The 24,605-nt window shown below is 67.1% G+C and overlaps 1 protein-coding gene across 1 annotated transcript; it reads left to right on the top strand.

Annotated features, from left to right (window-relative positions):
* The first annotated feature begins 74 nt into the window (after positions 1 to 74).
* On the top strand, positions 75 to 20,618 carry ADGRB2 (adhesion G protein-coupled receptor B2). The gene is made up of 31 exons (XM_059830706.1): positions 75 to 867; positions 4,840 to 4,923; positions 5,962 to 6,126; positions 7,477 to 7,641; positions 8,758 to 8,922; positions 9,732 to 9,896; positions 9,977 to 10,078; positions 10,203 to 10,309; positions 10,733 to 10,927; positions 11,018 to 11,086; positions 11,178 to 11,286; positions 11,361 to 11,507; positions 12,178 to 12,253; positions 12,325 to 12,427; positions 12,691 to 12,734; positions 13,842 to 13,968; positions 14,519 to 14,622; positions 14,905 to 15,007; positions 15,284 to 15,434; positions 15,723 to 15,792; positions 15,925 to 15,991; positions 16,115 to 16,200; positions 16,772 to 16,870; positions 17,804 to 17,975; positions 18,051 to 18,146; positions 18,349 to 18,388; positions 18,558 to 19,216; positions 19,587 to 19,622; positions 19,963 to 20,067; positions 20,218 to 20,271; positions 20,424 to 20,618. The coding sequence occupies exons 1-31, from the start codon at positions 84 to 86 to the stop codon at positions 20,616 to 20,618; spliced, it is 4,644 nt and encodes a 1,547-aa protein (XP_059686689.1). The 5' UTR covers positions 75 to 83.
* Positions 20,619 to 24,605: the final 3,987 nt, after the last annotated feature.

Here is a 24,605-nt window from a genome sequence, read left to right as displayed (position 1 = left end):
CACAGCGGGGAGCCCGCAGCGGCGTGCTTCCTGGTGAGCATCCGTCTGTCTGTCTGTCTCTCCCCCAGGGCAAATGCCATAGGATGACCGCTGCTGGTCCCCTCTTACTGGCTGTGATATCGTCTCTCCTGTGGCTCACGCGGGGCTTCGACCCGGCTCCCAGCGCCTGCTCCGCTCTGGCCTCCGGCGTCCTCTACGGCTCCTTCTCCCTCAAGGACCTCTTCCCCACCATCTCCTCCGGCTGCTCCTGGACCCTGGAGAACCCCGACCCCACCAAGTACTCGCTCTACCTCCGCTTCAACCGGGAGGAGCAGGTCTGCACCCACTTCTCGCCCATGGTGCTGCCGCTCGACCACTACCTGGCCAACTACACCTGCGACCCCCGCGGCGAGGCCGCCAGCCCACCGCCCACCCGCCAGCGGCTGGAGGAGGAGGAGGAGGAGGAGGAAGCTGAGCTGGAGCTGTGCGAGGGCGCGGGGCCCTTCACCTTCCTCCATTTCGACAAGAACTTTGTGCAGCTGTGCCTGGCGGCCGAGCCCGAGGCGGCCCCCCGCCTCCTGGCCCCCCAAGCCCTGGAGTTCCGTTTCGTGGAGGTGCTGCTCATCAACAACAACAACTCCAGCCAGTTCACCTGCAGCGTGCTCTGCCGCTGGCTGGAGGAGTGTCTGCAGGCACCCGGCGCCCGCCGCTGCGGCTTCACCCACGCCGGCTGCAGCTGCCAGGCGGAGAGCCCGCCGGCACCCCGGCGCAACGGCACGCGGCCCACCGCCCGCACGCCCGCCCCGCCACCCACCGCCAGCGACTGCTGCCCCACCGACCTGCATTCTGCGAATGCCAACGATTTCGACCTGCCCGAGGTCCCGCACGGTGAGTGGGACGTGGGGAGAGCCCTGGGGATGAGCCTCCTGTTCCGTGCATGCTTCCCGGAGTGCCGTGCACAGAGCAGGGAGGCCGTGCGATGGATGAATCCTGCCCAGGCATGCTCCCTGGGGCAGGAGGGTGCAAATCAGGCGCTGTGCACAGAGCAGGGATGCTGTGCAATGGATGAATCCTGCCTGTGCACACTCCCTGGGGCAGGAGGGTGCAAATCAGGCGCTGTGCACAGAGCAGGGATGCTGTGCAATGGATGAATCCCGCCTGCACACACTCCCCGGGACAGGAGGGTGCAAATCGGGCTCTGTGCACAGAGCAGGGAAGCCATGCAAAGTGCGAATCCCGTGCATGCTCCCAGCTCCAGGCGCACCTCTCCGGCGCGATGGCCACACTCAGTGGAGCTGCGGCTTGCTCTGCCCTGGCCGCGGTCCGGCCGGCCCTGTTAGCACCGCTCAGCGCCGTGCCGGCCCCGGCTGTTTACCACGGCTGCTCTGGCACAGCCTGCGTGGCCCCGGGGCCTCGCTCGCCGCCTGCCCGGCACAGGGCTGCTGCTCGCCTGACTGCGAGCCCGGCGCAGGAGCCCTGTCACTCTGCATTGGTGGAGACGTGGAAAACAATTTGCAGGTAAAATGACCCTTTCCCGTGGCAAATTACCCTTGACTGCTGCAGCCCGGGCACTTGTTATTCCAGGCAGGATGTCACGGCACGGCGGCACGGCGTGGCCGGGCTATTAACCAGGCGGAATGAAGCCATTTGCTCGTTACGGAATTGCAGGAACCTCAAGTGAAGATAAAGCAGCCGTGCTCACCCGTGCCCTGGGCACCGGGGTCGGGCTGCCCGTGGCAGGGATCCGCCTCGCCCAAGGGCTCCCTTCACCCGTGGGGCATCTCTGCTGAGCCCGGCGAGGTGATGCAGGGGTTTTGGGGCACATCTGGTCAGATGTTCCCCCTGCGCCAGCCCCGGGTGATGCATGGGGAGGAGCAATCCCCAACTTAGCTGTGTAGGGTCTTTATCCAGCAGATTAGGTGGTGGTGATGGGCTGTGGGTGTGTATATATATATATATATAATTTCATTGGGGTTTAGCATTTATTTCAGGAGCTAAATGTCATTACGGGCAGATCCCCCGACTAAATCCCCGGTCCATTACAGCTGCAGGGTTATAAATCGCCTCATCCTGAGGGGAGCTGCTTGAGCTGATTTTATTTTACCATTTTCTTCATTTTTTTCCCTTTAAATGCAACTCCGCATGGATGATTAAGAGCTCAGTGCCGGGTTCAGGTGCCATCCCTGAGCTCAGCCTGGCTGGTTCTCTGCCTGGGGCACCCAGGGATGGCTCAGGGGCCGGTGTCCACCGTGTCCTGGGGCTCCCTGGGGAGCAGTGGGTGCTGTGGGCTGCTGGCATGGAGCAGGGCTGGAAGATGCCCCATCCCCTTGGTTCCCAGAGGATCCTGTACCTCCCCACAGCTGGTTTTGTGGGGGTTAGTAATGCCAAGCACAGCTCAAAGAGAGGATGCTGGGCCGGGTGCTGGAGATGGGGGTCACCGCAGACCTGGCACGCTTGGGCACCGAGCCGCCTGCCACCTCTCCGTGGACCAGCACGCCGACTGGCTGCAAGGGCGAGAGTGCGAACTCCCGCTCCTTCCCCAAATTATATTTGACATTCAATTAAAACCTGGAGGCGCCCGGAGGTGCAATGTTATTGCGGCGCCGGAGCCGCAAGGGTAATGCGCTGCCTCGGCCGCCCCGCCTGCCACGCCGCTGCCAGCTGGTGCAGCCCCTACGCCGCGTTCCCCCCTGCGCGTTTTCCTGCATCGCTGGGCTGCGGGGCTGCAGGGCTGGAGCACAGAGCGCCCTTCATGGCAGCAGGAGGGGGGTTCCCGGGCTCCCACCTGGCCTCCCCCCGGCACCCTGCGGGGTGGAGAATGGCCGCCTTTCAGGGTGGCGGTGGCAGGCAGGGCCGGGGGGCTGAATGGCGCCTGTGAGCCGAGCCTTGGCGGGCGCCCAGCGCTGATCTCACCGGCTCTCCTCCGCCGAGCGCTGCAGCCGCGCAGCAACGCGAGGGCTGGCACCCGCCCAGCCGCTCCCTGGGCCTCCCCGCTCCCAGCCACGGCGGAGCCCCCGGGGTCCCCGGCCCCTGCGCTGTCCCCTCCGTGACACGGCTCTCCCACGGGGCTGGAGGGACGTGGTTGGAGCCGGGGAGATGCAGCCCCCGGTGCAATGCGGTGCTGGGTCCAGGCGGGAGGAAAGCGTGGATGGGTGTGGGGAAGGGGCTGAAACTTTGCGGGGTGACACTAGGTGCATTGCAGACATGCAATGGGGGGGTCTTTGGAGGGGGTGCATCCCCACAGAGCCTGTAGTGCTGGGGCCGAGCAGTTCCAGCTCTGGGGCTTGCTCTGAGCTGTGTTTCCCCTTGCCCCAAAGCCATCACCCTTCAGAAACCAGCCTCTGGGGAGGTGATGCCAGGACGGGGCCACGGCTGCTGGCTTGCAGGGACACGGCTGACCTTGGGGGACATGCTGGGCTCCCCAAATAAACCCCCCTGCCCTTGCAGCCCAGCAGCCATGTCGTGGTGTGGGGTGCTGGGGGACCCCTGGGGCAGGACGGGGTGTGGGTGCCGGGGCGGAGGGTGCTGGGAATGGCCGCAGCCGCCCCGCGGTGACGGCTGGGGATTTAGTGCTCTCCGAAGGAAATTGAATTTGGTGTCTCTGTCGAACACAGCCGGGGAGAACGCCCTCGTATATCCTCGGGATTTATGGTTTTCCCCGCGTGCTCGCCGTGACGTGCGTAATTCTGCTGTGCCACTCACGGGGCAGGAGGTGGCTCCATGGGGAGCTCAGCCCTACGGCTGGACAGACCCCCCCCAGGACAGCCCATCCGCCTCCCCAGGTCCCTCCGTACCCCTATGCCATGAAGCAGGGTGTGTGGGGAGAGGAGCCCAGGGCAGCTGGCTGCACCGGTGGTGGCAGCGAGGAGCCTGTGCTGGGAACGGGCCCTGGCAGGGTTACGCTGGGTTGAAGGCAAAAGTCAGTAAATTTGGGTCTGGTTTACGGCACTAATAAGTGTCAGTGCGGGCAGCGCTCCCTGCCTGGGGCTCCTATATCACCTGTGTGCGTTGTGATGGGAGCCACAGCGTGCACGATGGGGGCTCCCCCACCAAAGCCATGTGTCCCCATGTCACCTCCCCTCCGTCCCTTGGGGACATCACCGTGCTCAGCCAGCAGTGCCGGAGCAGTTCAGTGACGTGGTTGTGCCGTCCCTGGCTGCTCTCCTGGCTGGCACAGCAGCAGGGTGCCTGTGGCACTTTGGGGGGCCACATGCCTGGGGCGGCATTGGCAGTGCCCAGGGGAGCCCTGGCTGTTTCCTGCGGCACGTGGTATCCGCCGGCAGCAGCAGCCCCGGTGCTGCCGTGCTGTGCCCAGGGCGAGCGCATGGGAACTCGCCAGCGTCCTGCGCCCAGGTATGGGGACAAGGGACCCTGCTGCAGGACACGGGGGTGGCCCGGGGGGCGTGGGGGAGGCTGGGGAAGCTGTCCCCCCCCCCACGCCTGCAGCCGTGTCTCCTGCCGAGCCCTCCACATGCCAGTTAATTTCACGCCAAGTGCTCTTGATGGATCTCTTGTTATTTTTGGTGAGCCGAGCCATAAATTTGTGCCACCTCACTGCAGCAAGCTGTTAAGTGGGGACAGGAGAGCACCTCTGCCCAGCACAGCGGGGGTGCGGGCACCCTGGCCACACCAGGGATGTGGCACCAGGGCTGCGGGCACGGGGGGTGACATTTTTTGGGGGGCTGTGAGTGTGCTCTGCCATGCTCAACCATCTCTTGCCCTCGGGGATGCCACGCAGTGCTCATTGAGGGGCCAGGCATCCTTGTATCCCCCCTGCAATGTCCCTTGACCCATGGTGGCCCGTCCCCATCGCCGTCCCCATCCCCTGCCCGCTCTCACTGGAGCGCTTCTCTCTTCCAGGCAATGCGGTCGAGGAGAATCAGAAGGTAAAAACCCAGTGGCCACGGTCAGCGGATGAGCCGGGCATCTACATGGCCCAGACAGGTACCGGCGCTGCCCCGGTGCGGGGACAGGCGCAGGGTGCTGGCGGCGCTGGGCTTGGGTGCCTGGCCACGGGCAGGGGTGATGGAGATGGAGCAACTCCCTTTGCTTCCTACCCACCGACCGACTTAATTTGCTCCATTTATATATTTTTCCCTTACACCTTCCTCCGAGGGTTGTAAAGCAAAAAAAAAAAAAATCCATTAATTGTTTTGTTCAAATGTATTTATTTGGCAAATCCATCTGGATAATTTGAGCATGCTGCTCCCCGCTCCCCAGCACCCCCTGATTTATGGTCGGAGGGCTCGGAGGCGAGCGGGAGATGGATGGGCCCCGGTGCCCTGAGAGGAGCTCTGCTCCGTGTGCCTGGCATGCAGATCTCCTCCCAGCCGTGCTTGGGTGCTCGTGGGGGTCCTGCCCCGCTGGGAGCTGCTCGGGGGTGACCCCAGCAGTGACTTGGTCCAGCCCCGGGGTCCCTGTGTGACGTGGAGCAGCCGCGGGGTGTTGTCACCTCCGTGGGAGCCCTGTTCCGGAGCCTGTGTCCTGCCTGTCTCCAGGACAAATCGTCCCCTTCGGAGCCCTCCTCCGTATATTCCTTTTTAATTTAAACTGATGGCCTTTTCTTCTGGCCTGTCCAATAGCTTCAGAGACATCATCAAGCTTAATAAGAGCCGGGTTGTTGTAAATGTCAATGCTGTGCCTGGGTGGGGAGAGGGAGCCGCACCGGGCTGCCCGCGCTGCCCGCACCGCCTGCGCTGCCCGCACCGCCCAAGCTGCCCCGGGGTGGATGCCGTCCCTCGTGCCGGGAGCGATCCTGTGCCCCAACCCCTTCCCCAGGTGCCGCTGGTGCTGGGTCTGGAGGGCAGCGTGGGCTCCTTCGCCTCGCTTACGTCCTCGGTGTCACCCCCAGCACCTTGTCCTCATCCCTGCGCTCGTGGGTGCTGCCCGGCCACTTTCCCGTCCCGCGTGGGGACTCCACTCATGGGACCTTCCCCGGCCCCCCGGACAGTCACCGGTTCTCAGGCTCCGTGTCTCCCGCAGGGGACCCGGCGGCGGAGGAGTGGTCCCAGTGGAGCGTCTGCTCCCTGACGTGCGGGCAGGGCTCCCAGGTGCGGACGCGCTCCTGCGTCTCCTCGCCCTACGGGACGCTGTGCAGCGGGCTGCTCCGGGAGACGCGGACCTGCAATAACACGGCCACCTGCCCAGGTACGGGGGGGCATGGGGGCAGCGGGGGGGGGCTTCGCTGCCGGCTGGGGGGTGCCCACGGCTGGCTAGGCTTGGGACAGAGCCCAAAGGGCTGAGCAGGTGGGTGGCTGGGGAGAGTGGGGACACAGGTTGCTGGGGGGGTCTCTGGGGGTGGGGGGTGTCTCGCAGGTGGGGGGGTGCTGAGGGTGTACAAGGAGGGCGGCTCTGTGTGGCGGTGCTGTCGTGGAGCAGGCATTGCCCGTCCCGCTGTATCCAGGCATCCCTGGAGCTTCTGTTGGCATCCCCCTGTCTTCTCGCCTTCCCTGCTGTGCCAGCTCTCGGGAAACCACGGTGGGGAGCAGCAAGCTGGGGGAGACATCTGGAATGGGTGCCCCTGTGCCCCATCCCGTCCCACCCCACCACTCCTGCTGCCGGGGTTTTGCCTTAGGAGCAGGTCGGCTGGCAGCCCCTCTCCATCCTCCCTCCCGGAAAACTCGGGGCTTCCCCAGGGTGTCTCCGAGGCTTTGTGCTGGGGGAGAAGTGGGGGCTGGAGCCTGCGCCGGGGGACTCAGGGCTGGGCAGCTGCCTGGCCCGGCGTGGTGGGGGGTCCCCACTCATTTGGGGCAGGAGGGGGCCACGCTGCTCAGTGCTTCGAGGCAGGTCGCAGGCAGGAGTGGGCAGGCAGGGTGCCGGGGGTCTCACTGGGTTGTGTAGTGGCCCATTTGTCCGTGATGGCGTCCGTGCGTCTCGTGTGGGACACTGGGGATCAGAGGGGCCTCGGGGTGCTGCTGCGGTGGCCAGGCTGCCTGCCCGAGCCTGGGAGGCTTCGGGGGCTTTGCACCCCCAAAACACGTGGGTGCCTGCTCCCCTCTGTACTGGGGAGTGCAGCCCTGTCCCAGCACTCCAGGGACATCGCAGCTCGCGGAGGTGCATCCTCTAGGATGCTTGTGCGCCATGCGGGTCCCTGCTCCCTTCCCGGCTGAGCTGAGCTCCCGTGGGTGTGATGTGTCCGAGGGGTGGCCGTGCCCAGCGTGTTGACGTGGGTTGGGGCAAGCTGGGCTGTGCGTGCGTGCGGGAGGACATGCGCCGCTGGTACCGGGACCCCAAAGTGGGGGCTGGAGCAGGGGAGGGAGTGGCAGCGGCACCGCTGCCTGCTCAGGGCCCTTGGGGTTCAGGCTGAGGTGTGATGGTGGGGCAGGCAGTGCCAGCGGGGTGTGGAGGGGAGCCGGGGACCGTGCCTGGCTCTGCCGTGGAGCCCTGGCCCAGGGCGCGAGGGGTCTGCAATGGCCAGGACCCCTGGGTGCCAGGAGGAGGAGGCTGGAGCCCCGCGGGGCCGGGAGCGTGCGGCGACGGCGCTGTGCTGTGTTGCAGTTCACGGCATGTGGGAGGAGTGGTCCCCGTGGAGCCTGTGCTCGGTGACCTGCGGGCGAGGGGCCAGGACCAGGACGCGGCGGTGCGTGACCCCGCGGCGCGGAGGGAAAGCCTGCGAGGGCCCCGAGCTGCAGGCCAAGCCCTGCAATATCGTGAGCTGCCTGGGTCAGTACCTCCCTCTCCCCCTGCTTCTCCTTCCCCCGGGAATGCCAGGAGACTGGCACCGGCCGAGAGCCAGGGCTGTGCTCCCGGCATGGGGCTGCGGTGCTGCGAGGGACGGGTGGCACCACCGTGGGGACCCGGGACAGCCCACAGGCACTCGGGTGCTGTGACATCCTCCTGTCCCCATTGGAAACCCAGACGGAGAGCTGGCTCCGTTGCCATGCTGAGGGCATCGAGCCCCACCACGGGCAGAGGGGACCAGCCCGGGGACCACGGAGGAGCTGGCTCCGTCCCTCCCCATCTGCTGCGAGTGACTGCCCCCACGGCAGGCACAGTGCTGGCACCGGGGGGGCACGGGGACATCGTGGGGCACCAGGGAGTTGGCTGGAAGTGGTGAAGGGGGTTGCGGGGTCCGTCAGTGCGCAGGTAGCAGCACCGTCTCCGTCCCTTCCTCCTGCCGTGGTGGCAGCTATGGGGTTTCCGCAGCGATGGCCAGGGATGCCATGTCAGGTCTGGCATCCCCACGTGCGGTGTGGCAAGGCTGGCGGCGGGCTGGGAGCAGGGGGGAGTGCGGGAGCTGAGGGGTGCACAGGGTGCACCCCCTCTGCAGCAGCTCCGGCAGGGATGTGCCATCCACAGCACGTGGCTTTTCCCACAGCTGTCCCACAGGGATGCTGCCGGAGCCATGAAAGCTCATGGCAGCTCCTTCCCCACCTGCCCTGGTCCATACCGTCGGGGCTTACAGGTCTGGCAGAGAGCGATGCTGGGGGCTGCTGGGTTTGGCGGGGATCAATGCCAGGGCTGGTGGGTCTGGTGTGGAGTGATGCCGGCGGCTTGCGGCGGGTCCCACGAGTGTGGCGGCACAGCAGGCTGGGCGTTGCGGTGCAGCGGGGCTGTAGGAGCCACTGCTCGGGCTGTGGGGACCAGTCCTGGTGACAGTCCCCCCAGCCAGGGCAGGACTTGGTGCTGGCTGTTGAGGTCTGCACGGGAGGAGCCGGCACGTCCGTAGGTTGGACCCGTTGCACGGAGAGCCCGGCGTTGGTTGCGGGGAGCTGGGGCCGTGCGGCCGAGGAGCCGCTGGCCAGTGGGGGCTGACGCCGCTCTCGCTTGTCCCTGCAGTGGAAGGGCAGTGGCTGGAGTGGGGCGCCTGGAGCCGCTGCTCCGTCACCTGCGCCAACGGCACACAGCAGCGGACGCGCAAGTGCAGCGTCTCGGCCCACGGCTGGGCCGAGTGCCGGGGGGCCCACGCCGACGCCCGGGAGTGCTCCAACCCCACCTGTCCCAGTAAGGCCCCGCGCGCTGGGGGGGAGCGGGGGCGAGGCCACGTCTGCTGCTGGTGCGGTGCGGCGGTGCACGGCACGTCAGCACGTGGCCCAGCCATGCATCTGCCATAAAGCCGCTGCAGTGTCACCGCCGGTGACACGAGGATGCTGGCAGCCCCCTCCGCTGCGGATATGGGTGTGGGGGGAGCAGGAGCCAAAGGAGCTCATGCTGGTTGCTCCCTCCAGGCACATCCCAGCTGGAGGAGCTGGGGATTTGTCCTGTGCCCTCACCCCTGTGTCACGCTGCGGGGACCCATCGGTGCCCGGTGGCTGCAGGTCCCAGCGTGCTTTGGGCGTGCAAGCATGTGCAAGCTCTCGTGTGTGCACATGGGGCAGCTCGTGGGGCTGGGGCCAGCTCTGGGGACGAGGGGACACCAGGCAGGGGGGTAGTCAGGGCAAAGTTTGGACCCTGTCCTCATCTTGTCCTTCGACCCCATTCTCGTCTTGTCCTTCGACCCCCCGGCATCGGTTGCAGGCGCGGAGGGAGGCAGGTGCTGTGCCGTGGCCGCCGCGGCAGCCGGAGGGAGGGAGCAGCTCTGCCACGCGCCGAGGGTGCCCTTGGGCTGCCGGTGGGGGAGCGGCCGGGCGGCTGCACGGGGATGCTCGTCTCGTCTGAAAGAGATTTAAATCATTGATCCATGGATTTCACATCCCGCGGGGTTTTCGATTCATGGCGCGGGGGACAGCCGCCGCTGGGGCCCATCAGCCCGTCCCCCGGGGTGCCGCTTACTGTGCCAAACCAGGTGTCCCACAGTGTCCCCATCCCCACAGCTGACAGCAAGTGGGGCCCCTGGAACCACTGGAGCCTCTGCTCCAAGACCTGTGACACCGGCTGGCAGCGCCGCTTCCGCATGTGCGAGGGCACCGGGGTGCAGGGCTACCCCTGTGAGGGCACCGGTGAGGAGGTGAAGACCTGCAACGAGAAGAAGTGCCCAGGTACGGAGCACCCCCCCGCGCACCCCGGTGCCCATCATCCTGCATCCGGGCTGCGCCTGACCCCCGCCTCTCCCCCCCAGCCTACCACGAGATGTGCAAGGACGAGTACGTCATGCTAATGACCTGGAAGAAAACGGCTGCCGGGGAGATCGTCTACAACAAATGTCCCCCCAACGCCACAGGTGAGCACCCCCAAACCTCCCACACCCTGGAGCAGGGCAGGGGGTGGCGGGTGGCATCGGGGTGCCAGGCTGTGCTGGGGAAGGATGTTCCCATGCCGGCATTGAACCCGATTCTCCCGTGCAGGGTCCGCCAGCCGCCGGTGCCTGCTGAGCCCCCACGGCGTCGCCTACTGGGGTGTGCCCAGCTTCGCCCGCTGCATCTCCCACGAGTACCGATACTTGCATCTCTCAGTAGGTGCACGCTCTGGCGCGGCCCCCCCTGCCCTCCCCTCCCCATTGCTGGGGGTCTGCCCCATCCCCAGCCCCTTCTGTCCCCTCCAGGGAAGGGAAACCCAGCAGCCACCTTGCTTCAGCGGCTGGCTATGGCATGGGGAAACTGAGGCAGGGGTCCCTGGGCAGGGCTGCAAAAGGGGACCCCATCCTGGAGTTAAGGGGGACCCCAGTCCGAGCTGTGCTCCCGTGTCCTCGGGAAATGGCTCTCAGGATGGGAAGGACCCCCCTAGACCCCCGTGTCCTGCTGCTGCCCTAATTAGTGCAATTAGCTCTGCGGTGTCCCCACTGCCTGGGCTCTGAGCGTGTCAAGGGACCTGGGAACACAGCATTGCCGGGGAGGGTGCTGGTGGCCGAGTGACACCGGTGTCCCCCCCGTACAAGCTGCGGGAGCACCTGGCCAAGGGGCAGCGGGTGCTGGCGGGCGAAGGGATGTCGCAGGTGGTGCGGAGTCTGCTGGAGCTCGTGGCCCGCAAGACCTACTACAGCGGGGACCTGCTCTTCTCCGTCGAGATCCTGCGCAATGTCACCGACACCTTCAAGAGGGCCACCTACACCCCGTCCTCCGAGGACGTGCAGGTAGCGGGCGGGGGACGGCGAGGGTCGCCCCCGGGGAGGTGGCGGCGGTCTGTTCCCGGACCCCAGCCCCGCTGAGCCCCGTCCCCGCAGCGCTTCTTCCAGGTGGTGAGCTACATGGTGGACGCGGAGAACCGGGACAAGTGGGAGGATGCCCAGCAGGTGAGTGGCGCAGGGCACGGGGAGGGTGGCTGGGATGTCCCCACCGCGGGGACGCGTCCCGGCGGCTGCAGAGCTGGTCCCTCGCCCGCAGGTCTCGCCCGGCTCCGTGCACCTGATGAAGGTGGTGGAGGACTTCATCCACCTGGTGGGGGATGCGCTGAAGGCCTTCCAGAGCTCCCTCATCGTCACTGACAACCTGGGTGAGCGGCGGGGCAGGCGTGGGGCCTCAGCGGGCACAGGGAGCCGGCCGGTGACACCCGCTCTGCCCTGCCAGTGATCAGCATCCAGCGGGAGCCCGTCTCTGCCGTCTCCAGCGACATCAACTTCCCCATGAAGGGGCGCCGGGGCATGAAGGATTGGGCCCGCAGCTCCGAGGACAAGCTCTTCATCCCCAGGGAGGTGCTCAGCCTCGCCTCCGCCGGTGAGGCAGGGCTGGGGCCCCGGGAGCGAGCACGCTCTGCGTGTGTGTGCACGTGTGTGAGTGAGCGTGCACCTGGGGCTGCGCAGGAGCGTGCACATGCGAGTGCACATCTGGTGCTGTGCACACGCACGCACACGTGTGAGCATGCACATCTGGGAGTGTGCATGTGTGTACGCGTGTGAGCATGCACATGTGAGCGCACATCTTTTATTGTGCGCATGCGTGAACGTGCACATCTGGGAGCATGCATGTGTGTACACATGTGTGAGCATGCACATGTGAGCGCACATCTGGTGCTGCGCACGTGCATGCACATAGAGCAAGCACATGTGGTGCGGTGCACACTCGCACACATGTATGAGCATGCATATCTGGGAGTGTGCACGTATGTGCATGTGAACATGTGTGAGCTTGCATGTCTGGGGCTGTGCACGTGCAAGCATGCACATCTGGCAGTGCACGTGTGTGAGCGTGCAGGCAGCCTCCTGCCAGCCCACGTGCCTGCGTGTCTCCGTGTGTGCCGTGCCTGTGTCGGGGAGGGGGTGCATGTTCCCTCACGCGTGTTGGGGGCAGACGCGTGGGCTCTCACGTGTGCGTGTGTGCTCGCTGAGCCCACGCGTGTGCCGGGCGCTGGATCACGGCGCCGCTCTCCCTTCCTCTCTCTCTGCAGAAACAGATGAGTCGTCCCACTTCGTCATCGGGGCCGTGCTGTACCGCACGCTGGGACTGATCCTGCCCCCGCCCAGGTGAGTGGGGCTGCCCACTGTCCCTCGGGCTGCGTCCCTGTCCCTGTGACAGCCAGTGCCCCTCCCTGCAGGACCCCCCTGGCTGTCACCTCCAAAGTGCTGATGGTGACGGTGCGCCCGCCGACTAAGCCCGCGGAGCCCCTTGTCTTGGTGGAGCTCTCCCACATCATCAACGTGAGTGTCACCCTCCCGTCCCTTCACCGTGTCACCATGTCACCGTGCCACCCCTTGGCCCCACGTGGGTCCCACCGGCCCCTTTGCCCCCATGCGCTGAGGGCTGGGCAGGGGCCAGCAGCTCCCAGCTCCGTGCTGCAGTGGGGACGTGCCAGCGCTGGGGGAGCAGGACAGGTCCCCAGGCATGTCACCATGGGCCAAATACCCTCCTGGGGATGGGAGCAGGGCAGGGGTGAAGTGCTAACCCATCCCTCTATCCGCAGGGCACGTCCCACCCGCAATGCGTCACCTGGGACTACTCAAGGACGTGAGTGAGGGACGGGGGGACAGGGACCCCCTGGTTGCGCCCTCGCTGGCAGGCAGTGCTGGGCAATGGGGCTGGGCTCTCCCAGCGCCCCGTCGGTCCCTGGGGAGGTGGCGGGAGGGACGGGGAGCGGGGCCGGTCCCTTCCCGTGGCGGAGACCCTCTGACTGCGGCTGAATTGTGCTGCCACGGGATCGATCTGTCTCTGCGTGACGCCGGGGACGGATGCCGCCAGCCTGCCAGATGCAATTTGTTACCGCGGAGCCCGGCACTCTGGCAGGAGCGAGGGAAAGTAGGACACGGCGGGGGGAAGCAGGGGGCACTGCGGGGTGGGGGCGGCAGTGCCGGGCCCCCCTGCCCAGGTACCTGTGGGTGCTCTGCACCTCGGGGTCACTGGTTCCAGTACAGCTCCTGTGCTGACGGGGAGGCGTGTGGTTGTGATGAGCACGGCAGGTCTCAGCATGGCTCCGGGGAGCTGCGTCCCCGGCTGTCCCACAGACCCAGTTCCCGGTTTCCCCGCCTTGCTGGGAGCGGTGGCTGCTCTCCCCGTGCATGGCCAGCATCACCACGGGGCACCCCCTTCCCGCTCCCTCCTGGGGGGTCCCCATGGCGGGAGGGGTCCCCAGGGCAGGAGGGGAACATCACCCGCTCCCAGGCAGGTCTGGCTTTGGGGGTAGCATGTCTCTGCTGTGTGAGCCATGGCTCGTGCTGGGGGGCACGTGGGTGCCGGGGGGGGTCCTGGGACTGCTCCTGCCTTCCCCGAGGGTGCCTCGGTCCCCCTCCATCCCCACCACCTCTTCTCCTGGGCCTGGCCCCCTCCCTCTGCAGTTTGCCCCCCCCAAACCTGGGTGGGATGATTAAAAATCAAGCCTTCATGTTGCGCCGCTCCCCGGGGGGATCAGCACCGGGGCAGGCGGCAGCAACCGGGGCAGGGCTGGCTTCAGCCCCTGCCATGGGCTCGGGGGATTAACCTGTCCCCTGGCAGTACCCCCCCCGGCTGGCTCCCCCCAAGCTGGGGCCAGCAAAGGGTTAACTCGGGAGAGGCGTGAGGGGCTGCGTGTGTGTTTGATCATTTCAAATTGCTCTCCCTCACTCTCATCCCATTAATCAGGGATGCTGGCTTGGGAAACTGGGACACGGAGAGCTGCCAAACCCTGGAGACCCTCCCAGCGCACACCAAATGCCAGTGCCGCCAGCTCGCCACCTTCGCCGTCCTCGCCCAGCTGCCCAGAGACCTGGTAGGGGACAGGACGGGGACAGGGACGAGCCTGCTGGGGACACAGGCCATGGATGGGGGGCAGTCCCCGGGCTGCAGGGCCTGGCCGAGGTGGGGGTCCCGGGGGAGGATGGGGATGGGCAGGGGCTGCGTTGCCTGCAGGCACCTCAACAGGGTGGGGTGGGCACTGGCGGGATGAGGTGGGTGTCTCCCACCACCCAAGGGAAGGGCCCCTGCACCGCCTGGCACCCCGAGGGTGGGCTTGGGCAGGGGGCTGCCGCGGTTGATAGGGCTCTATACGGGGTATTGCTGCATGCAAGGACGGGAGGGGGCGGCCCCGGCCCCAGGCGTCCCCCCACCCCATTGCTATTCCACCCGCATCCCCCGTCGGCATGGAGATGGGCATGGGTCCCCGGGAAGGCGCCTTGGCTGCGCCACCGCCGACCCCCTCCGGTGCCCGGGGGTCCCCAACCGGGGGGGGTGGAGGGGCCCAGCGGGGGGCAGGGGGCTGGCAGGGAGCAGCCACGGCGGGGCTGGACTCAGCCGCTGCCCTCCACCCCGTTCCCCACCAGGCCATGGACCCCTCGGGCACCCCGTCGGTGCCACTGATGATCGGCTGTGCCGTCTCCTGCATGGCCCTGCTGACCCTGCTGGTGATCTACGCTGCCTTCTGGAGGTGACCTGGGGACAGCTGGGGACCCGGGGGGCACCTGGGGCGCGAGACTGTGTGGGGAGGGGGTGGCGAAGGGGGGCACGGTGCGAGCAAAGGCTCAGCATCAATGTGATTAAATGCAACGCGGTGGGAAGAGAATAACCCCGGTGGCAGCCAGGTGGGAGAGGTGCCCGGGCTGCCTGGCACAGTTCCTGGCCCAGGACAGCGCCCGGCAGCGTGCGGGGGACGTGGAATGGGGACATGGGACAGGCTGGCACTCCGGCCCCACGCTGCTCCTGCCCGCAGGTTCATCAAGTCGGAGCGCTCCATCATCCTGCTCAACTTCTGCGTCTCCATCCTGGCCTCCAACATCCTCATCCTTGTGGGCCAGTCCCAGATGCTCAGCAAGGTGGGTGCCACCACCGTGCCCTCCTCGCGGGGTCCCCGGGTGGGTGCGGGGGCTGTGGCGGGGTCCGAGCCCTCTCTTCCCAGCCGGTCACCTCATCCCTGCTGGCTCCCAGCAGCAGATTGGATTTGGATTAACTCGATCTCAGGATTAAATCCTTTGCGCTGGTGGCTTTGACACAAACCTCGCCCGGGTGTGGGATTTTAACCACCGCGGTGCCAGGCACGTGGCTGCGGTGGTGCCGCGATGCCTCGCCCTGAAGTGCCCATGCCCCCGCAGGGTGTGTGCACCATGACGGCTGCCTTCCTCCACTTCTTCTTCCTCTCGTCCTTCTGCTGGGTGCTGACGGAGGCCTGGCAGTCCTACCTGGCGGTGATCGGCCGGATCCGGACACGCCTGGTCAGGAAGCGTTTCCTGTGCTTGGGATGGGGTAAGAGCCCGGCAGGGCTGGTCCCGGGACGCGGTGGAGGGGAGGCACCACGTGCCCCTCCCTGGTACCCCCCAGGGTTATCAGAAGGGGAAACTGAGGCACAATGGAGGAAAGCAGACCCAGGTGTCTTGGTCCCTTCGACGTGGCACCTTCTGACCAGCCAGACCACGGGGAGCTGCCAGAAGGGCCCCATCCCTGTCCCCATCCATGGGGGCTGGCATAGGGGTGATGCTGGGGGGGACAGTGATGCCACCCCCCTGCAGCTCCAGCCTCGTCTCCCCTCTCCAGGGTTGCCAGCCCTCGTGGTCGCAGTCTCCGTCGGCTTCACGCGGACCAAAGGCTACGGGACGGCGAGCTAGTACGTGGGGACGGGGGGACACAGAGCTGGGCACGGGGACCACTCCGGGCTGGCAGCAGTGCTGGGAGCAGGGGATGGGGACAGGGGATGTCCCCTCTCCATCAGCCCCTGACACACCACGGTCCCCTGCAGCTGCTGGCTCTCGCTGGAGGGCGGTTTGCTCTACGCCTTCGTGGGACCTGCTGCTGTCATCGTGCTGGTGAGCTAACCCCGAGCCTTGGACCCCCACAACCCGCCCCGGTGCGTGGCAGCTCCTGCCAGCCCCGGCTCGCGGAGGGCTCTGTGCCCAGCCCTAACCCCCCGGGCGCTGCTCTTGCCCAAGGTGAACATGCTGGTCGGCATCATCGTGTTCAACAAGCTCATGTCCCGTGATGGCATTTCAGATAAGTCCAAAAAGCAGCGAGCTGGGTAAGTGCCCTGCGCCCCGCGGGGCTGTCCCTGGGGCCGGCGTGGAGCACCCTGCCCTGCCGCACCATGGGGCGTGGCATGGGGTCTCCTCCAGGAGCGGGCTGAGGACGGGGCAGACTTCACCTCATCAGTGGGCGGTGGGGGCCAAGCCCAGGGCAACCGCAGCCCCTTGTTGGGGGCTGCTGGAGGGGCAGTAGCTGGGGCGGGGCAGTCACCCCCACACCTTCCCCTGGGGAAGGGGGAGCTGCACGCTGCGGACCCCCCTCCCTGCCGCCAGCGGAGGGGGCTGAGCCCTGCCCGCCCCATCCCGCTGCCGCTTGGCCAACCCCGCTCGTCATTAACAACTGCTGCCGCCCTCGACTAACCCGGCTCTCTCTCTCTCTCTTTCTCTTTTCCTTCTCCCATTTGCTTTTTGCCTGTGTCCATCCATCCATCCATCTGCCCGTCCATCTGTCCGACCCCCTGCTCCCATCCCTGCCATCCCGCTCTCCCACGGCCTTGCTCCCCCCACCCGCATCCCCGCGTGGCCCGGTCCTGGCCGCGGGGCGCCGGCGGGGTGGTGGGCGCGTAGCTCTAAGCCCCCTCCCTGCGGCAGCCTGCTGCTGAAATGCACCAAGTGCGGCGTGGTGTCCAGCGCGGCCATGACCTCCGCCACCGCCAGCAGCGCCATGTTAGTGCCCGCCACGCGCCCGCTTCGCCCCCCGCCCTGAGCACAGCCTTGGACCCAGGGGAGCGGGAGGGGTGGGCTCTGGGCATCGCCCGGGGGGGGACAGGCTCTGGGTTCGGGGTCCCTGTGGGTAGGGCGAAGGCTGTGTGCTCGGGGTGGCCCCGGGCGCGGGGTGCGCGTGCCCCACCGCGGCCATCACGTCTGCATGGCATGGCTTCCCGCAGGTCACCTCATCTCCGGGGTCGGGGCGCGGGGGGCTCAGCTCCTCTTCCCTGGGGTGGCTTGGGAGTGGGCACGAGGGGCACCATGCCATGGGGCACGGGCCAGTCCTGGCCTCCGGGGCATCCCTGGGTCCCTCTTCCCGGCACGCGAGCCCCCACGGGTGCTGGCTGGGACGTGTCCAGCCGGGTTGGGCTGTGACCACTGACCCCCGGTCAGCTGAGGTCCCCGCTCCCAGGAGTTTCGTTGCAAAAGAAGCAGCCCCAAAATTCACTGCTAAAAAAGAAAGAAATCCCCTTTCTGCTCTTCTTGTGGCTGTGGGAGGGTGGCGGTGGTCCCGCGTCCCCCCAGCACCCTCGCTGCCAGCTGTGCTGTCTGTGCGAGCACAGGGACACGTGTGGCCGTGCCCGGGCCGGCTTGGTGGCCCCGATGGCTCAGCCTGGGGGGCAGAAGGAGCCCAGGGGCCCCCTCGCCCTAAGGCAGGCAGTGCCCCGAGCACCCAGCCAGCGCCAGCTTGGGGATGCCGAGGAAGAGGGGGCAGCGGGGGGCCTGGCGCGGCACACGGCATCTGCAGGGTGCTCAGGCTCGGGTCTCTGTGCCTCGCCGGCACGGTCAGCCCCGGCCACGCTTGCAGGGCGGGGGGTGATGCTCGGGGGGGCTGTCGTGGGGCAGCCCCAGCACGGCGGGCTCACCCCGGCCCCTCTTTCCCTGCCCCAGGGCATCGCTGTGGAGCTCCTGCGTGGTCCTGCCTCTGCTGGCGCTGACCTGGATGTCGGCCGTGCTCGCCATGACCGACCGGCGCTCCATCCTCTTCCAGGTCCTCTTCGCCGTCTTCAACTCCGTCCAGGGCTTCGTCATCATCACCGTACACGGGTTCCTGCGCCGAGAGGTGGGGCGGCCCCAGAGGGGTGCTGGGGGGGGGGGATCCCTGGCCACGGGGCCGTGACCGGCTCTGTCCCCACAGGTCCAGGACGTGGTGAAGTGTCAGATGGGGGGGTGCAGGAGCGAGGAGAATGAAAACTCGCCCGACTCCTGCAAGAACGGGCAGGTGCAGATCCTGGTGAGTGCGGCAGCGCCAGCACGGGCTGCAGTGGGCACCGGCAGGGCTGGGCAGGGCTGCTCGCCCCGGCTGGGGCAGGGTCCCCCTTGCAAACCCTGCTGCTCCCCGTGCTGGCCAAGATGCATTCATTTCCCCGTCTCTCTTCCTCTCTTTCTCTCCTCTCTCTCTCTCCTCTCTTTCCCCTCTTTCTGTATTTTTATAGACAGATTTTGAAAAGGACGTTGACCTGGCGTGTCAGACAGGTGAGGTCTCCCCTGCCCCCTGCGCTGGGGACAGGGATGTCACCGTGCCACGCCTGGGAGGGACAGGCAGCCTGTGCCGGGGCGGGCGCGATGCCACCGCACAGGGGGTCGGTCCACCCTCCCCGCCCTCCCACGGGACCCCCGCTCTGACCCCGCTCCCTGCCCGTAGTGCTGTTCAAGGAGGTGAACACCTGCAACCCCGCCACCATCACGGGCACCTTGTCCCGCATCTCCCTGGACGGGGACGAAGACCCCAAGCTCAACACCACCTCGGAGGGTGGTCTGGGCTTCTCCAGCCTGCCGGGGAACATCCCTCCTCCCAGCATCCTGGTCCAGGTCCCCAAGATGACACCCAACGTGGTGGCGGGCTTGAGCGAGCTGGGCGACCAGCCGACGCAGCAGCTCAGCCTGGAGGCACCGGGTCCCGTCTACCTGTGCACGGAGAGCAGCCTGCGGCCGCTGGAGTATGGCTGGCTGCGGGCCCCCGAGCCCCCGCGGGAGAGCGACTACATGGTGCTGCCCCGCCGGACCGGCAGCCTCAAGCCCTTCCCGCGGGAGGAGGGCACCCTCGGTCCCGGCGTCGAGGAGGGGATGCCCGGTGGGACAGGGCGCCCAGCGGCCGAGGGGGACGCCTACCCCAGCTTTGTCGCGGTGGACCACGTCAACGTGAACTTGAACCAGCCCTACGGGACGGTGAAGGCTCCCTACGGCCTCCAGTTCAAGCAGCACCCCACCGTACGGCAGATCCTGGCCTCGGAGCTGTCGGAGCGCAGCCGCACCATGCCCCGCACCGTCCCCGGCTCCGCCATGAAAGTGGGGTCCCTGGAGGTGAGCGGGGGGCTGGCATGTGAACGCGCCTGTGGACACGTGCATGGGGAGAGAGGTGTGTGGGAGGGCGTTGGGCGAGTGTGCATGTGCAGGGTTGCGTGCATTGCCCCCGTGCTCGCTGCTTGGCATCCCACCCTTTCCTCGGGGCTGTCTTCACCCCAGTAGCGTGGTGGATAAGCTGCACATCCCGCAGCTTGGCCGGCAGCCCCACGTCTCCAGCCGGGCTCTGCCCCCTGCGAGTGGCACGGCTTGGCGCTGGCATGAGCTTCCTCCCCTGCCCTGCTCCCCCCACGTCCTGGACCTCCAAAGACCTTTCCCTTTTCTTCTCCATCTCCTCCCCTTGCTCCGGGCCCTGCGCATCCCCTGCCAGAGGAAGAGGTTGCGATACTCTGATCTGGACTTCGAGGTAAGCCCTGCCATGGCAGCGGCTGTCACCGGCACCCGCCGTGGAGTCGGGTGCCATCCGGGGATTGAACCGCCTTGTCCCCGGTACCCTCCGGCTCGCTGCCAGCAAAGCAGCAGCCGAGCTCGGAGGAGTTCTATACCAGGCAATAACGAGCGTTGGCTCTTGATTAAAACGCCAGTGCTGAGCGGGAGTGTTGCAGCGGGCTCTGCCGCTCGTCTGGGGTGCCCCAGGATGGCAGGGGGTGAGCGGGTGGGAGGGGGACGGGTGGGAGGAGGGTGTGCCAAGGGGCTCGGGGCTGTGCCGGATGCCGACGGCCGCAGGCTTTGCTCTCGCCCCACAGAAGGTGATGCACACGCGGAAGCGCCACTCTGAGCTCTACCACGAGCTCAACCAGAAGTTTCACACACTGGACCGGTACCGGGCCCCAGCTGCCGGCTCCTCCAAGGTGAGGTCCTGGGGACCCCATCCTACCCCGGTCTGCTCTGCCACAACCCTCCACCTCCCCCTGCATGGACCGGGGCATCCTGGGGAGGATGGGGGAGATGGGGCAACCCTGCAGGGACGCTGGGGCTGAGCACCGTGGTTACTTCTGCAGCGAGAAAAGCGGTGGAGCGTCTCGTCGGGCAGTGGGGAGAAGAGCATGGCCAACGTAAGTGCCCAAGCGCCCCCCGGGGCTGATCCATCCCACCCTGAATGGGGCCGGAGGGTGGAGGTGGGTGGCTGTGCCCCAGGGCTGGGTGCTGGTGGGACAGAGCCGTGCATCGCCATGCACCCCAGCCGCAGCTCCTGCTCGCCCTGCAGGATGCGGCCAGCCCCCAGGAGAAGCAGCCGCAGGCACCGGCCGCGCCGCCAAAGCCGTGGAGCACTTTCAAGGCGATGACGCTGGGCTCCCTGCCCAGCGCCCAGCGGGACCGACTGGAGCTGCGCTGCGCAGACTGGGAGGGTCCCTGCGCCGGCCTGGATGCACCCGACGGCGACTTCCAGACGGAGGTGTGAGCCCCTGTGCCCGCCGCCGCCATCGCCCTGGCGCAGGTCGAGCCAAGACGCTGGGTTTGCTCCGTCCTCCTCAGTGGCCGGGGGGGTCCCCGCCTGGCCGGAGCCGTCCCCACGGGAGGGACCGCGCACCCCCCCGGCCGCAGCTGCCTCCTGCCCATCCTCGCGCGGTTTCTCCCCCTTGCCACCCTCCGGACGCGGGTGCGGAGGGGACACACGCACCTCCCCACGCTCACCCACCGATCACGCCTGCACCCCCCGGGGCAGGACCGGCCGTCGAGGCCGTCGGATCTTCGTTCTTTTCTACCGGGATGTTTCTTCACGCCGTGCACTGTGTGCACGCGAGCGGCCGGGCTGCCCTCGCCCCCCCGGGGCCCCGGGGCCGCCCCCTCCCAGCCCTCCCCACCGTCCCCACCCCACGGGGCAGGTGCTGTCGTTGTTGGAAATAAAAGTTCACTCTCTGTGGTGCCGTGGGGCCGCGGCCACCGCCTCGTGCTTCGTGTCGGGGGTCCGGCCAGGGAGAGGGGTGGCTGTCACCCAGTGGGGACCCCCAGCCTGTCTGCTCCCCCCTGGCCCCCCCCCGCTGTGTCTGTGCCCCTGCCCGGAGCCTGCGGGGTCCTGCTGGCCAGGGCTGAGCCCGCGCCCACACGCCGCCTTGCAAATGAGAGTCTTATCACGGGAGCCAAGAGCAGTAAATTACATGGTAATTAATCTATGAGCAAATTAGTAACTTCGGAGGCAATTACCATGCAATCTGCAGAGGCATGTAATGCGGGGTGCCTCGCGCTGCCGGAGCATCCGTGGCACCAGCACAGCCGGAGCTGGGCGTTGCAATGTGGGTGTGCTGCCCACAGCCCCGGTGCGGGTGCACCGGGCATGGGGCGCTGGAGCAGGGGGGCTGGCAGTGGGGCCAGCAGCTGTGGCCGTGAACACCGGGCTCGTGCTGGACCAGGATCTGCGTTGGAAGAGCAGGAGCAGGACTCGAGCCTGTGGCAGGACGGTGCTGGAGGAGAGGGCATCTCTGCATCATGTCTCTCAGCACCTCAGGGACTAACGAGATCTGTCCTGAGTGTTAATCCATGGCGTGGATCAGGTGCCCAGGCAGCTCGGCTGGACCATGGCACCAAACCCTCCCGCTGCGGTGTGCCGTAACGCACCGGGGAGGGCTGTGCGGCTGCTGCGCTGGTGGGAAGCGTGCCCTGGTCATGGCTACTGCTTCTCCCTGGGAGAAGCTGCCAGAGCTTCCCCGAGGGCTTGTTTCGGCGAGGACAGGCTCGGCACGGGCTGCGGGTGAGCAGGCAGCACCCTCCAGCGCTCACATTTCTGGCAGTGGACATTCCCGCAGGGATGAAGCTGGTGGGAGCCGTGGGGCCGGCGACAACCCCCTGCTCCCGGGGGATGCTGGCACTGCTGAGACCTCCAGGCAAAGGATGCTACCCAGTTTGGACCAGTGGCCTCCAAGGTGCTGGTTTGCTCCTCACCTGTGCAGGGTGCTGAGCACCCTGCAAGCCCTGGGCACCCCGAGCCCTCTGGGTGCTGGGGATCGGGGTCCCTGCCAGCTCTGGCCACCCCGGCCAGCTGCGCTTTTCCCTGCCACAGCATCCGTTAGTCCTCGTCAGCCCAGGCCGGGGGCCACGGAGACGTGGCGGGGAATTAGGCAGGCTGAAGGGGAGCATCGCTAACCGAACCTGCCGCGGGAGCGCACGGGGCTGCCAGCACCCGCAACGACTCAATCAGTGCTGACGGCTGGGCACCGGCACGGCGTGGCCAGGAGGGACGAGCATCCTCGCTGGGGGGGTCCCTCGCCAGGGATGAGCTGTCCCTGTGCCGGTGGGAGAGGGGGCCCCACGGGACCCACAAAGGGGTGCAGGAAGGTCCTGGGCCTGGGTGCTGCAGGAGACAACCATGCATTTGGGGGTGCTGCATCTGGCGGGGGGGTCAGACACCTCCCAGCCAGAGCCCCGGCTCAGCCCAGCCATGCCGCCGGTGCTGTGTGGCGATCCCTTCCCTGCTCCCGCTGCTCGCGCCCCGCAGCACCAGCCCCGCGGTTTCCCACCGGCTCCCTCGGCCTCCCAGTGTCTCGCCAGAAGCTCACTGGTTCCCACTGGCGTGGGGCCCGTGACGGAGCAGTGCCGCGGGCAGGGTGCCTGCGGGCCCCCACGGGACGGGACAGGAGATGCTGCTCCCAGCCCCAATGCAGCTGTGCTGGGGTACCAGGGCAGGATGCGGCCCCCAGAGTGGGGGGTCTCTCCCCAGCCCCCCAGGCAGTCCGGTTAAGGCTGAAGCTCTAATTGCATAACCCAGTTCATCCCAGCACCGCCCAGTTCAGGTTTGGGGCATGGGAAGGAGCGGGCTGGGAGCTGCAGAACAGCGATGAGAGCGGGGAGGGGGTGACCACCCTTGGAGGAGGAGAGGGGAGAGGCCAAATTCTTTCCCCCCCCACCACCATTAGAGCTCCCTCAAGCAAAGCAGAAAGGGGAGATGGGGGGTCCGGGGCCTCCTGCCCCCGGGTTTGCCGGCGCTGGGCTGGCGCCAGCTCCAGTTGTCCAACAGATGCTGGAGCCACGGCACAGGGAGGGGGCCAGGCCCGAGCACGGGGGCTTCGGCTGCCCACGCCGGGGGGGGACGGGGCTGCAGGAGAGGCTGCGGAGGTGGCAGGACCGAGCACAGTGAGGGGCTGCCGTGGGGCTCAGCCGTGGCTCCCCAGCCCCACGGAAGGTGTGGGGTGGGAAGCTGGGGCAGTGCTCCGGGGGCGATGCTGTGGGTCAGGGGCACCAGCCCCTCCCTGGGATGCTCGCCCGCTGCCTTGGCCTGGCTGCTAATTTTGCTAACAGCGGCCGCGTCCTCTCGCTCCAGTTGCTGGGAGCTGCCACGCACTGGGATCCCCCTGCCCGACGCTTTGGGGGACCCCGGGCCGGCTCCGGCTCCCCTCCTCTCCCTTCCCAGCCAAACGCAGCCGCGAGAGGCAGCGTCAGGGTTTCCTGGGGCATCTGTTGGCAATTAGCAGCTTTTATTACTCATGGAGACGCCATATGCGGTGAGGGAACGGAGCCCGGGCGAGAGGCGCAGGCTCGCGGAGTGCTCCGGCAAGGGGGGACGGGGGGCCAGTCCCCAATCCTGCAGTATGCAGAGGGTGTGTGGGTCTGGGCAACTACCGGGGGGCGCAGGGCAGGTCTGAGCAGGTCGGAGAGCTCTGGAGCCATTTTCCATCCGCAGCTTCCATCTGAGCCAAGCTTTCCCCCCGCCCCGTGCCAAAAACGTTCAGTTTGGGGGGCGGAAATGATGGAGAAACCGCTCTGAGGCTGCGCAGCCACAGCGGTGCGGGGGGACGGCGAGCTCTGCCGCCTGGCTCCCCAGCCGCTTCTCCCTTCGTGTTTCGGCAAAGTATTTCCTCCAAAAGAGGCAAAACTGCTGTTTTAACGCTGCAGAAACAAACGGGGCCCGTCAAGCTGGGAAGAATCCCCGCGGGCTCTTTCCGTCCCGGCAGACGCTGGAATCGGGGGGTTTGTTCCCAAATCGGTGCAGAAATAAATGCTGAACTGCTGAAATCCTCGCCACAGGAATTCCCTCCTGTGCGCTGCCCGGGCCAGCGTGTCGGCAGCTGCCTGCGAGCTGGCAGGGTCCAGCCGGCGTTACCCCAGCCCTCACCCCCCGGCAGTGGGGGACCCGGGGGGGGCCATGCCGGCAGCACCAGGACTGAGCTCGGCACGGAAGGCGGGGAGCCCTGCGGTAACCCAACCGCCGCAGCCGCCTCATGACGCTCGAGGTCGGAGGCAAATTGTCTCCAGCCCGAAAATTGCCGGGCTCTGCTCCGGCTCGTGTTTCTTGGCAGCCAGCACGGCTGTTTCTTGGAAGCGCAGCTTGCCTCTGCTTTTTCCATGCTGGGTCGGTGGGCAGGGGCCACAGGATCCTGCTTTCCATCCCCCAGCCCGGCATCGCTCCAGGAGATGCTGGCGCAGGCTGGAGACAAACTGCTCCCCCCCTAGCAGA

The sequence above is a fragment of the Gavia stellata genome, chromosome 29, assembly GCF_030936135.1.
Source record: "Gavia stellata isolate bGavSte3 chromosome 29, bGavSte3.hap2, whole genome shotgun sequence".
Classification (NCBI taxonomy): domain Eukaryota; kingdom Metazoa; phylum Chordata; class Aves; order Gaviiformes; family Gaviidae; genus Gavia; species Gavia stellata.
This window is presented reverse-complemented; position numbering and strand designations above follow the sequence as displayed.

Bases quoted from the DNA above. Each gene is read 5' to 3' on its own strand.
- ADGRB2 (XM_059830706.1), top strand. From the start codon at position 84: ATGACCGCTGCTGGTCCCCTCTTACTGGCTGTGATATCGTCTCTCCTG. The intron at 8,923-9,731 runs GTAAGGCCCCGC...CCATCCCCACAG, and splicing joins CTCCAACCCCACCTGTCCCA to CTGACAGCAAGTGGGGCCCC. The intron at 15,435-15,722 runs GTAAGAGCCCGG...TCCCCTCTCCAG, and splicing joins TTTCCTGTGCTTGGGATGGG to GGTTGCCAGCCCTCGTGGTC.